This window comes from Prionailurus bengalensis, chromosome B2 (assembly GCF_016509475.1).
Source record: "Prionailurus bengalensis isolate Pbe53 chromosome B2, Fcat_Pben_1.1_paternal_pri, whole genome shotgun sequence".
Taxonomy (NCBI): Eukaryota; Metazoa; Chordata; class Mammalia; order Carnivora; family Felidae; genus Prionailurus; species Prionailurus bengalensis.
The window spans coordinates 87,155,670-87,168,006 of record NC_057349.1 but is presented as its reverse complement, the minus strand read 5'-3'; the positions used below and the strand labels follow the sequence as shown (position 1 = coordinate 87,168,006).

The 12,337-nt window shown below is 41.3% G+C and overlaps 1 protein-coding gene across 5 annotated transcripts in view; it reads right to left on the bottom strand.

Moving 5' to 3' along the window:
- The window catches only part of KLHL32 (kelch like family member 32), a 251,317-nt gene that overhangs the window by 122,319 nt on the left and 116,661 nt on the right, over window positions 1-12,337 (bottom strand). For 4 of the 5 annotated variants that reach the window (XM_043591974.1, XM_043591975.1, XM_043591978.1 and 1 more), the window contains exon 5: window positions 4,114-4,212. In XM_043591974.1, the coding sequence (XP_043447909.1) occupies window positions 4,114-4,212 (99 nt within the window). Of the gene's footprint in view, window positions 1-4,113; window positions 4,213-12,337 lie in introns of those variants that run through there. The other variant, XM_043591977.1, reaches the window with a different exon arrangement.

The following is a 12,337-nucleotide window of genomic DNA, read 5'->3' as shown; positions in this document are numbered from 1 at the left end:
GCTCCTGCTCCTTGGTACAGTCTGAGGGGGCTGAAAGCCTCTGCCTGTCACCTACCCTTCTCCCCTAATGACAAGTCCCAGAATGAAAGGTCACCTTGGAGGCCAGAGCACACAGTGGGCTAGAAAAGGCACTAAGGTTGCCGAGGAGGCTGGGGAGAAACCAGCCTGGCCTCAGAGATGAGGCTAAGGATGTTCCAGAATGGTCCTCAGAGGAGCTAATGGGCCTTTCCACTGGATCAACATCCTAGTTCTGAATTGAAGTTTTTCCATCCATAAAAAGAAAATAATAGTCACCCGCTTTAAGGGGTTCCTTAGCAGAGGGAAAATGAGAATCACTGTCCAAAACATTTAGTATGGAGAAGCCCTCAATAAAAGCTGTTTCCCTACTCTAGGAAAGCTAATGATGGTTCTGGGGACTATGGTTTGGCATGGAGAGAGGCTAGAAACATGCAGACCCTTCAGGAGGATATGATGAACTCATCATAATCTATGGCCAATAACAATGAGAGCCTCCAAAAAGAGTAAGAACATTAGTGATGAAGAAAAGGATCAGATCTGAGAGGTATTTGGGAGGTAGAGTCAACTGAGCTTGGTAACTAATTGGATATGACGGTGAGGAAGGATTCTAAGACTACGTCCAAATTTCTAGACAACTAGTAGGTTGATGGTACTATCAATAGAGAAAAGGATATGTTAAGTTTGAACTGCATGTATGATATTTAGGTGGAGATGTTCAGCAGCTAATTTTAAAAGCCTAGGAAAAATCAGAGTTGGTAAAACAAACTGGATTCAAAAATCCTGTAATGTTTACCTGAGGGACTCACTAAACCAGGGGACACACTAGGTACCACTACATCTGTAGCCTATCACTCCTGAGGATGGTCTGCAGAGTTCCTTTGTAAGATTTAAAATAGTGAATGGCATGTATAGAAACATGTATACTCTGAAAAGCAAGCTAATTCATGCATTTTACTGAACCCATTTTGAAGACAATAACTGCTCTTTAATGAATTTAATAAATAGCATCTTTCTGATGAAATTTTTAAAAAGAGCACCATGTACAAGGAAGAGGAGCAGAAGGAGGGAGGAGAAGGGAAATAAAGGTTCATATTTTGTTTGGACCTGGATCTCAAACAGCAGATGAAGGTCGACAGGTCATGCATATTAAGAGTACACTAACAGGACAGGCCACATAGGAGGGTCATCTGGAACTGCATGGCCACGTGGGTGAAGAAGGATACAAACCCGAGCTGTTGTTGGTAAATCACCTTATCTTGGGATGACAGGCTAGTGCTGTAGCCACTGCCCATTCCAAGCCCCCTCCCCCACCAATACTCATCTTTCCCACCACTGGTCTCCCCGTTTATTCCTCAAACATGCACTGAGAACCTGTGTGTTCACAAGAGCCTGCCATTGAGAGGGCCTGGGGACTAAAAATGAATAAGGTGAAGGCCCCACAGCCTAGGAAGCTAATTCAATGGCTGTCCTCAATGCCTGAGGAAGATTGCTCCCACGGTTTGGGGTCCCTGCCCTCAGCAGCCTACCAGAGGGAAAACAAGAAAAATAAGAGCATACAGTGCCCCTTCCACTTGCTGGGGGTGGCAGCAGTGGCATTTACATCTGCACAGAGGAGTTTCAGGCCAGGCAACAGCTGATGACTCCAAGACTGAAGGAGTGTCAACCACAGGGTTCTCCTTAGACTTGTTTTTTAATGAGCACCAGAGAACAATAGGAGGGATCAGAGCAAGGTCTATCTTTCACAACTCTGGAAGAAAACCAAAGAGTGGTAATTTCAGAATAACAGATAAGACCAGACATCTTAGTGGGGAGAACGGCTTCACAGACTCCTACTTGGACAAAGTACTAAACAAGAATGGAGAATATGTTAGCCTTGATTGATAGGGCACAACTTCTCTGGGTATTTTAAGCACTGAATATTTTTCATTGTAACAAAAATATTTTAATACACCCGATAAAATGGTCCCTTATGAAATTAAGAATCAGTTGAACGATCATACCAAAACACTGTAAGTAGGGAGTTATAAGACTATATCAAAATATAAAAGCAGACTGACCCACTCTGGTAATTTTACAATCCTAAAAAAGAGGAAGGGTATATGTTTTTTAAAAGACTGACATAATGAAGATTTCTACATACACATGGCTTTGGTTCCCTTGAAGTTTTCTTCCCCAAGTTGGACACCATGCAACATCACAGATAAAAAGGAAAAATAAAGTTCCATGAGAGAACAAAATAGAAACACTGGAAAAAAGAAAGTGAAAATTTCAACCATTGATCAAGTAGGATAATAATAAGCAAACTGTCCACAAAATATATCTATATGCAAGTGACATTTTTCCTCAACATAATAATGAACTGCAAAAATTAAGTTCCAAAGCGCACAAGTATCTCAACAATTTGTTGGTATCTCAACAAATTCATCTGATGGAGTAAGGGAAAGTACCCATGAACTTCTGATGTTCATCTGGAATGCTCATTTATAGAAATTACAGGTGTATGTAAACACACACACACACACACACACACTGGTATATACACACTATTCTAACATGCATCACGATAATGAGCACTATGACCAAATTTTTGGCAACATACATTATTGAATATTACCTGCCATGGAAAAAGTGAATCAGGTGATGATGCTGAAGGCTCAAGTTGCAATATTTGATGTAAAAATGTCAAATAAAAGTAATTTCAATTTCACAAGTCAAACACACACCTCTGAAGTCTTGTAACCTTTCTCTGTTATTCCCATTTGCTACTTGCAGAAAGGGATTAAAAACAGCTCTCCCATACCACCCAACACTATTGAGGGGAAAAGAAAGGAAAATAAGATGAAAATAGTTAAACATTTACTGTTAGATTAAATGCACTGAGATAATGACAAAACTTTCATCTACTGTGTTTGAACTGTTTCTCAGGTGACCGTGGCTGACACCCCTCACACTATCTCACAGGGAAGCACTGGCTCCCATTTCCCAAGGTTGCTGGGAAGATGCAATCGGATGATACACGAGAAAGAGATTTAGTAACTACCTCCCTAGTGAGTAGCGGAAGTCAACAATAATGGCTTTCTTTAGAATTAGAGAAAATGACTAGGAAGAAAATAAAATAATTGGGCAGGAAAACAAATAGGATTTTTGTACTTACTAACATGTCATATGCACAAGGACAGTAGAACTAAATTGTGTGGGTTTGTCGTTTTTAAAAATGTATTTTCACTGTTGCTATAATGCTGTAATAAATGCAAATAAAAATCATGCCCGTGGAGGAAATGAGAGATCCCAATATAGGAAATTAGTACTTAACTCTGTAAAATAAAAGAGCCTCACAGCTACACTGTCTGCCTAAGACATCCCATATCTTCCTACTGAAACAAAAGTTTGTATCCAAGAACAAAGAGTGGTCTCTGGAATCAGAAAGGCCTATCACTCACCAGCTATATCACCTCAGGCAAACTGAGTACTTTGAAAAATCTCTGACTTTTCACCCATTAAAATGTGCAAAATTGTTACGAAGGCTGAACATGGAACACGGGTGCTCAGTGGATGGGCGTCTTCTCCCTCTCCCCCTCCCGGAGCCCCTCCTGATCATCCCGGCACAGCAGGGGAAGGAGGGCACAGATCACTTAGCACTTTTCCAGCACTTACTGCCTGGAAAGTTCATGCGGTAATTAACTATATATGACTTGGTGATATATTAGCTACTGTTGCTGAAATCTTAAGTGTCTCTCCAACTTTTTGTGCATTTGGGGTTATTCCTGCAGCCAGACAACACTGCTTCAAAGGAAGACCCTTCTCAGTGTCATCTCCCAAGTGCCTCGGCAGTCAACCCTGGGCATGACTGTTGAGTTACTCTGCTGCCCAAGGGCAGTGAGGATCTGGGGTAGGCAGGGAGTGTGGGGGACATGAGAGCTTCAGTTGCCCTTCTGGGAATCTCTTGGCCTGTGTCCTAGAGAAATTCTACTACAACAAGCCACCCCCAACTTCCATTTTACAGTCTTGGCACAGGTGAAGTGGGGGAGGGTACAGCTGATGACTGCAGGGAGAAGGGACATGAAGGGCACAGTAGCAGGATGAAAGCTCACATACCTGGATGAGATAGTGGGAACATAAATTGAGAAGCTCCAACAGCTGTAGGTGACTGCCAGCTGCTAATACATCCTGGATCACACCTGGCTCCAACAAAATCTGTTTTGGTTTTTAATAAAAAGAAAGCTATCAGTTACTTACAAATTAATACTTGCTTAATATGCAAATACACTGTATTTAAATTGCTGCTGAACAGCCTATATCTGAATTAATATTGTGCTTTATTATGGAAGTCAGTTCTTTTTCTTCTATTCTAATTGAGCTATGGCCCCCACTCAGATAGCTGAGTTGTCACTTCCAGAACCCATTTCTTATGTGTAAAGCTCTGCACTTAACCACTTATTTTTGTAGGAAGGCATGAACATTTGCAAAGAACAATTCTTAAAATTCTCTTTGTGATGGAGGTAATCTTATAAAATGAAAAAGAACCCAAGTTTAGTTTTTCAAAATACATTTCACAATTTTGTAGGTCACAGAAACAGTATTGTTAAGAGACATTTTAGGGAAAGGGGGCTTATGTTTCCCCCTTTCAATAGGAGACCACAGCGGCTACTATTCCACTCTACTTCAGAGTCCTACAACAGCAAATTTCAACCAAAACCTTCATGTTTCTTTTTCCCAATCTCAGATTCTCTAATTCTTTCCACTTCAAATGTAAGAAGGAGAAACCGCATTTTCAGACTACAAAGAAATCACAGAGAAGTAAAGTTTCCCCAAAACACTAGTGATATCACTTCTGCCTTTTTTTCTGGCTAAGTCCAACTTTGTGTCTCCTGTTGCCAGTTCTTGAGCTGCTGCACAGGGCTGGAGGCAAACACACAACCACAATGACTAAATTCCTTTTACATGTGTGACTGCCAGGCACAAAGAGGCCAAAAGTCCTGCGCCTGCCATCCCAACCCACCCCCAAGCCCAGGGTTTCCCAAAGTCTCATCTCTGCACGAGCAGCAGCAGCAGCACCTGGGAATATGTCACAATTGCAAATTCTTCCATGCCTCCCCAGACCTAAATGAATTAGAAACTTTCAGGGTGAGGGGTGCCTGGGTGGCGCAGTCAGTTAAGCGTCCAACTTCAGCTCAGGTCACGATCTCACGGTCCCTGAGTTCAAGCCCCGCGTCGGGCTCTGGGCTGATGGCTCAGAGCCTGGAGCCTGCTTCCGATTCTGTGTCTCCCTCTCTCTCTGCCCCTCCCCCGTTCATGCTCTGTCTCTCTCTGTCTCAAAAAAATAAATAAATGTTTAAAAAAAAAAAAAAAGAAACTTTCAGGGTGAGGTCCAGCAACTAGTGTTGTAACAAGGTCCCTGGTGGTTCTGATGCACAAGGGAAGCCTAAGAAACACTGGTGTGGTCAACTCACTCTACTCCTTCCCCCCTTTCTCCTCAAGCCTCCACCTGCTCCTTTCTCTCCTTACTCTAACCCCATGATCCTCCAAAGGTTCCCAACACCAACTCTACCAAGCCACCTACCATATTTGTATCAGCACATTTGGTTTTACTCAACATTCCATTTGTGCACTAGATCTCAACCCCTTCTGCCAGCAATTGGCCCCTCTTGTTCCCACAGCATTATCTGTTCTCTTTTTACTGATGATAATTCCCATCAGCATACAAATATGCCTTTATGGCTTTTATTTCAAGAAATAAAAAGCCCCTCCCTTGACCCTACAGCTCCCTCCATGCCCCCTTCATAGCAAAGTTCTTCAGGAAAGTTGTCTATATAAAACACCACTATTTGCTCTACTCTGTTCTCTCTTGAAACCACTTCTGTTGAGTTTTGTCCCAATGTTCCCCTAAAAATGTTCTCATTCTCATCAAGGTCACCAAGGATTTCCAAATCCAAGAGCCATTTCTCAATACTTATTATTTACCAATTTTTTTAGAGAGACAGCATGTGCTCACAGGTGCGCACAAGCAGGAAAGGGGCAGAGAGAGAGAGAGAGGGAAAGAGAATCTGAAGCAGGCTCCACGTCCAGTGCAGAGACCGATTCAGGGCTCAATCTCATGACTGTGAGATCATGACCTGAGGTGAAATCAAGAGTTGGACGGACACTTAACTGAGCCACCCAGGCACCCTACCATTTCTCAACATTTAATCTTACTCAAGTCAGCAACAGTTAGCAAAGCTGCTCTCTCTCCTGCTGGAACAATTTCTTCCTTTGCCTCTGTGACAGCACTCGTTCTCTGTTTCTTCTACTTCATTAACTATCCCCTCTCCATCTCCTTTCCACCTGTTAAGCTTTGGGGACATCCAAAATCAGTCTCCAGACCCCTTCTTCCCTCTCTCCACTCATTCCATGGATGATCTCATGTAATCCCATGACTTTAAAACTATCTGTACACTCATTACACTCACATTTTTTTTTCCTCTAGCCCCAACCTCACCCTTGAACTCCAGACTGTGATATCCAACTGCCTATTTCCACTTGGATATCTAATGGGGAGCTCAGACTGAAGGTACCCCAAACTTATCTCTTGATCCTCTCTACCAACAACCAAACCTGCTCCTATCCCAATCCTACCATCTCAGCAAACAGAAACTCTTGGTTACTGAGGCTATAAACCCAATCAATTCCTGACTCCTCTTACTTTCCTCACACCTCACATCTGATCATCAGCCACTCCTATTGGCTCTATCTTCCAAATAGTTCCAGAATCCAGCCACCACTTAATACTACCACCATTGTTATCACTCTTGTCCAATCCACGGTCTTCCGAGATTTACTAGAATAGCCTCCTAACTGGTCAAACTTCTTTCTCCTTTGCCCTCTTGCAGCGTTTTTAAAATATCAATCAAATTGACCCTTTAAAGATATGACTGAAATTATGTCGCTCCCTTATGCAGAACTCTCCAATGACTTTTTATCTCATTGGAAAAAAAGCCAATCTTCACTGTAACATAAATGTTTCTGAGAATACCCTGAGCACCTGTGTGTCTACAACTAGTTGCTGTTTGCTCTGCCTGGGTCACTCTTCTTCAAGATACCAGTATGGCTCACTCATTCATGACCTCAGACCTCTGTTCAGATATCATCTTACCTGAGAGGACTTCTGTGGCCATTCTAGGTAAAAGAGTACCTTGCTCCCTATCACCCTCATTCCTTATCTCCTTCCTTTGCTTTATCCTTCCTAGTACTTACCACCTCTCGACATCATATGTATTTATTTATTTGATTATTTTATGTTTCTCCACCCACAGGATATAAGATCCAGGAGAGCAGGGACTTGGTCTATTTTGTACCCCCAGCACTGAGAACAATACCCAGCACATAGCTTTCCATATTGATAAACTTATTTCCATAAATTATTGATGAATTAATTTATCTCTCGATATATTTTTAAATTCAGAATTAATTTCATTGATTAGTAAAATGTAAGAAAAAGGGATTATAAATTATATTCTGTACTAAAAAAGTGAAAAAGTTAAGCACACGTGGCAAAAATATCCATGCTCGTCTTGTTCTCAAAATTCTTTATAGCTCCTTTCCCATCTAGTCAGAAGGAGAAGCCTGAATTTCTCCAGCTCCTCGAGGAGACAGGCTTTGACTGACATTCAGGAAATTATCACAGCTCCCATCACAGAAGCAAGGATGTAGTATATTCTTGCAGAAGAGGCATGGCCTAAGGCGCAGAATGGGGAATAGATGGATTAGAAAGGTTAGTCTTAGCCTTTAAATCCTGTCAGCTGTGCTTATTTCACACGACTGGCATGCATGATAACCTTCAAGGCTCAGCAATGCCAAACATAAAGACAGATATCACAGACAGACAAGATGAATATTCCATAGCATGTGTAACATGTCCAGCAGGCTCACTTCGAGAAACCCTCACAGGAGGCACCCAGACCGGGATTGTTTTTGCCTTTGTTTCTCAGTTTTTGTTCTGTGCGTTGTTTTTTTGTTTTTTCTTCTTCTCTTATTATAAGTTTTCCTAGAAGATGCCTTAGTGCAGAAAATCCCTGTGTTTAAAGGACACAGTTTGGAAAAAAATAGAAACAAAACAAAAATCAAACCCCTACCAGGAAAGCTGGGTCACACCTATGGGAACAGGATGCGCATTGGCAAGCCTCACTTGCACTGAAGTCTTTCAAATTCAGCTTTGTTATCTTTGGTGACTGGTTGTTCTAATATATTTTTCCAGAGAATTTGTGTTTGGGCAGGAGTACAAACAAAGGTTTAATCTCCTCATGATTTACAGTATGATGAACATGCCTATCAGCTTCTAGAAGAACTGGCCGAAAACAGCCTTCTGCAGAAGGAAGCGATCTCAAACACACCCATTTGCAGAAGACAACTAAGGCAGCTAAGTGTAAGTGCTGCAAAGCATATGCTGGTTACACTTAGGCCTTTCAGAATCATGTACCCATCAACATCTGGTCTGGTACTCAAAGCAGGACAGGCAGGGGGCAAGGGTCACTCGAGGACCACCTATAGGAAGGGGGGTGTCCCCTGAGAGTTCAGAGCATTAAGTGGTGGAGTGGCAGCTAATGGTAGTGGCTTGACACCTCCAGTCACACATCAAATTGGAGGAGTTTAGCTCAGACAGAGGTATCAACAGGGGACAACTCAAATGTCTGAATAACCAAAGACATCAAGAAATGTATCAAGGATGCATAAAGCCAAGTGGTCCAGAAGGCAGTGGGAGAAGGTACAAACCATTAAAGCTGCCAAACTGGATTGGCATTTCCACGTGGCATTGCCACGTGATTGACATTCACGTGCCTGGGTGGAAGCAGAGCTGGGACTTCTTCAGACCGGGCTAAGAAGTTTTGATGCAATCTTAGGTGGGGTGTGAGTACCTCTTGTTCACAGGGCCATCTGGATGGAATATTTTCTCCCTGCCATCCACTCACCTCTGACCTCTAGATGGCAGAATACAGGAAGCTGAACTTGAAAGTGGGAGCTGAACAGTGCTTGCTGGGGACATGACAATCTCATTATGGAACATCTCCTGCACTTTGTGGCAAGCTAGGTTATGTGAACTAAGGTCCACATCTGACGCCTACCCCAAATTCTGAGACTCTGCATGAGTTCCCTAAGAACTCGCCAGTGATGGCCAGGGTGACGCTGGGTGGTCTGACAAACTTTAAGTAGACATAAAAGCCACAAAGTGGCTAGAAGGTGGTGGTCTCTAAAGATACCACTGTGAGTTATTACATCAGAATTCAGTCATGAGGTTGGTCCAATTGCCCAGTGGAAGGAGGCACTCTTGAGTACGCAATCCAAATGTGTCCTCTGGACACCAATCTAAGCAGGGCTGGTAGTGGAGAGCTGAACTGGCACAATCTCTAACGAAGCCCTTCCAACCTGGAATGAGGCAGGGGCTTCTGATCCCAGCAATACCTTCAAGCAGGACATGGGGCCAAAAGACTCCTGAAAGAGGAGAATGGAGCCTGAGGTGAGATTCTGCACAGGACATGATTAGATGGGTCATCTCTGTCAGCCCAGACTCACCCGCTGGGCTCTGGGAGGGTGGGGTAGGGCTGACATAGCACACAGACCCCAAGGTGTCCCTGAATTTCCTTCCTCAGCTTCTTCTCCCACATCACCAAGCATCCACCCTCTTAATTCTGGCTCGGTGTTCTTCTTTTTCTTCTCTTTATTTTCTCTCCCACTTTCACCTTGCTTCTTGGATTAGCTACTGGCAGGGACTGCCTTTAATAGCCATGGCAAGTCTCAGTGCAACCTTTTTTTCTGCCTTATGAACAGATGTATTGGCATCTTCAGAAAATTTTGTATCTCAGTTCTTCGAAGTTATATTCTTCATTTCTTGCTTTAGGAGACTTTTAAATAGCTTACTTCTAGATTTATTGATAGAGTAGCCTGAAGAGTCGAACACATTAAAGCCAGACAAGGTCTCTACGAAACATATAACTGTGCACACAGCAGCATAAGCATTTTTGCAAGCATCCAAACAATTGCAAATTAGATGGTCTTAATATTATTTATAAGGATAAGGGAGCACATTTTTCTCTTTTTTATGCTTTGTCTCTTTCGGATTTTTTTTTCTATGTAGTATAGAGAAATGGTAAATTATTATGATTTTGAATATCTAAACCATCAAGTAAATTGAATACAACAGTGCAGATAACTTTCAAGTGATCAAATATTTAAGACACATAAATGAAATCCTTTGCATAAAGCTTTTCAAAAGACTTCTTATAGACAGAATAAGATCTAGCTATGTGAAATTGCCATCAATTTAGGTTTTGTTTCAAAGCCGTTAGACTAAGGATTTTTTATCCACCAGGTGGCGCCTATGTTTAAAGCAAAATTATTTTCTAAATTGCTCACATATTGCACGTCTGTAATTGACACCCTAAGTTTATTTTTAGAAACGAACAAAATAATTCAAGGAAGGATAATAAAACATATGAATTCTACTTTCTATATGTCTCTATTATTTGGGTAATTGTTCATAAATTTTTGCTGCCGTGCTCGATCTGAACAATGCTAATTAGAATTCAGCAGATCTCCACAAATTAGGTCCCAATTTACGGATACAGTTCAAAATTTTTGTCCTTGTATTTGGAAACTATCATGATGTGGCCACAACCTTCTTTTAAAAATGTATTTCCACTGATGCAGCCTATGGTCCCTTTACTACAGCCAACAGCCCACTGCTCTCCACACTGAGGCAGCACTTTTTTCTCCACCTCGAATGCCCTCCTAACTTCTTCAGTCTCCCTATTTCAAAATTCTACTCATTCAGGATTCTAAGTTCATTTCCTATACAAAGTTTGCAAGGTCTTCCTCCACCCCAGCCTCCAGCTGGGATTAATCTCCTGGGACTCCAAACTACCAGAGATGTATACTGGTGTATAGTGAACTAAGTCCATGGCTCTAGGTCACACTGCCTGACTTCAAAGCCTGGCTTCTACACTTGCTGGCAGAATGAGATCAGGAAAACTACTCAATTTTGTGTGCCTCAGTGTCCTCCTCTATACATGAAAATAAATATTTATACCCAAAGATTGTTTTAAGGACTGAGAAAATGCATATGTATCATTATAACTGTGTGTGGCTGTGTGTCAACAAAAGGGCTCAAAACCAGTATGTGACTTACATTTCTCATAAAATGGATTAAGCACCTTGGAGTACCACCAAGCCAGACTACTCGTATTCTATTTGGCCAATCGTAGGCCATAGTTTCAGGTTCACAAAATGGCTACTATACCTCCAGGCATTGCATTTGCAGTCAAAGCATAAAGAAAAGAGAGGGCAAAAACAAAAACCAAGTGCCAGTTGAGTCTGTCATTATTTACCGGGAAACAACAGATCTCCTACAAACTCTGCTACATAGACTTCCATTTCCATTTCATTTGTCAGGACGAGGTCATGCGGCTACCCATAGTGGAAAAGAACCTGGGAAATAGGACTCTTTATGGTTACACGCACTATTGTTCCAAATCAAATTGGAATTCTCTAGAAAGAAAAAAAGGAAATGGATATCATACAGACAACCAGAGCACAGGTCATGGCTCTTAGCACAGTATCTATTTATGGTTAATCTGCGATAAATGTTAGCTATTGTCTGTTTCCTTTGCATGTAACTAAGTGTTTTAGCCCTGAGTGAGTTATGTGTGTATACCTTAGTTTTACCTATCCTATTTCATGTTTATTGCTATTGAACATGCTAGAAGAGCACTCTAGATTTACTTATTAAAGGAATTCTCAGGCTTAAACAATACAGTTCCTGAGGAAAATGTTAAAAAATGTCAAACGCCTCTATGGAGGAGCCTGGTCAGATGCTAATCCTTAATAAGGATTACCTAATTGAAGGAATTAAATAAAAGGGCACAACAGACATTTCAACTAACAGTTGTAATCATATGTTTAAGTAAAGGTAACCTATGGGTTGGGTGAGGTATATAATGAATTTGTGATTTGATTATTAAGTCTTTACGTTACAAATTTTGTCAGGTGGCTTTCCTCCAAATATACCAGTACACTTATACAAATTTCTAAAGGATCTCAATATTAAACTTTTAAAAATACTAATTTATCTTCAATTTATAGAAAAAAAAGAATCCATGTATTCTTTTCCATGTACTGGAATACGAAAAGAGAGAAAACAAAGTTGATTTTCACGATATTTTTCAAGAATGTTAAAAGCCACAAAGGTAAAATAATAATAAAAATATCCTAGTAAAAAAAGAAAAGTGTGGAAATTGCTTCGAGATTCTATAATTTTTCTTCCTAAGTTTATACATCCTCATCTGGTTAATTT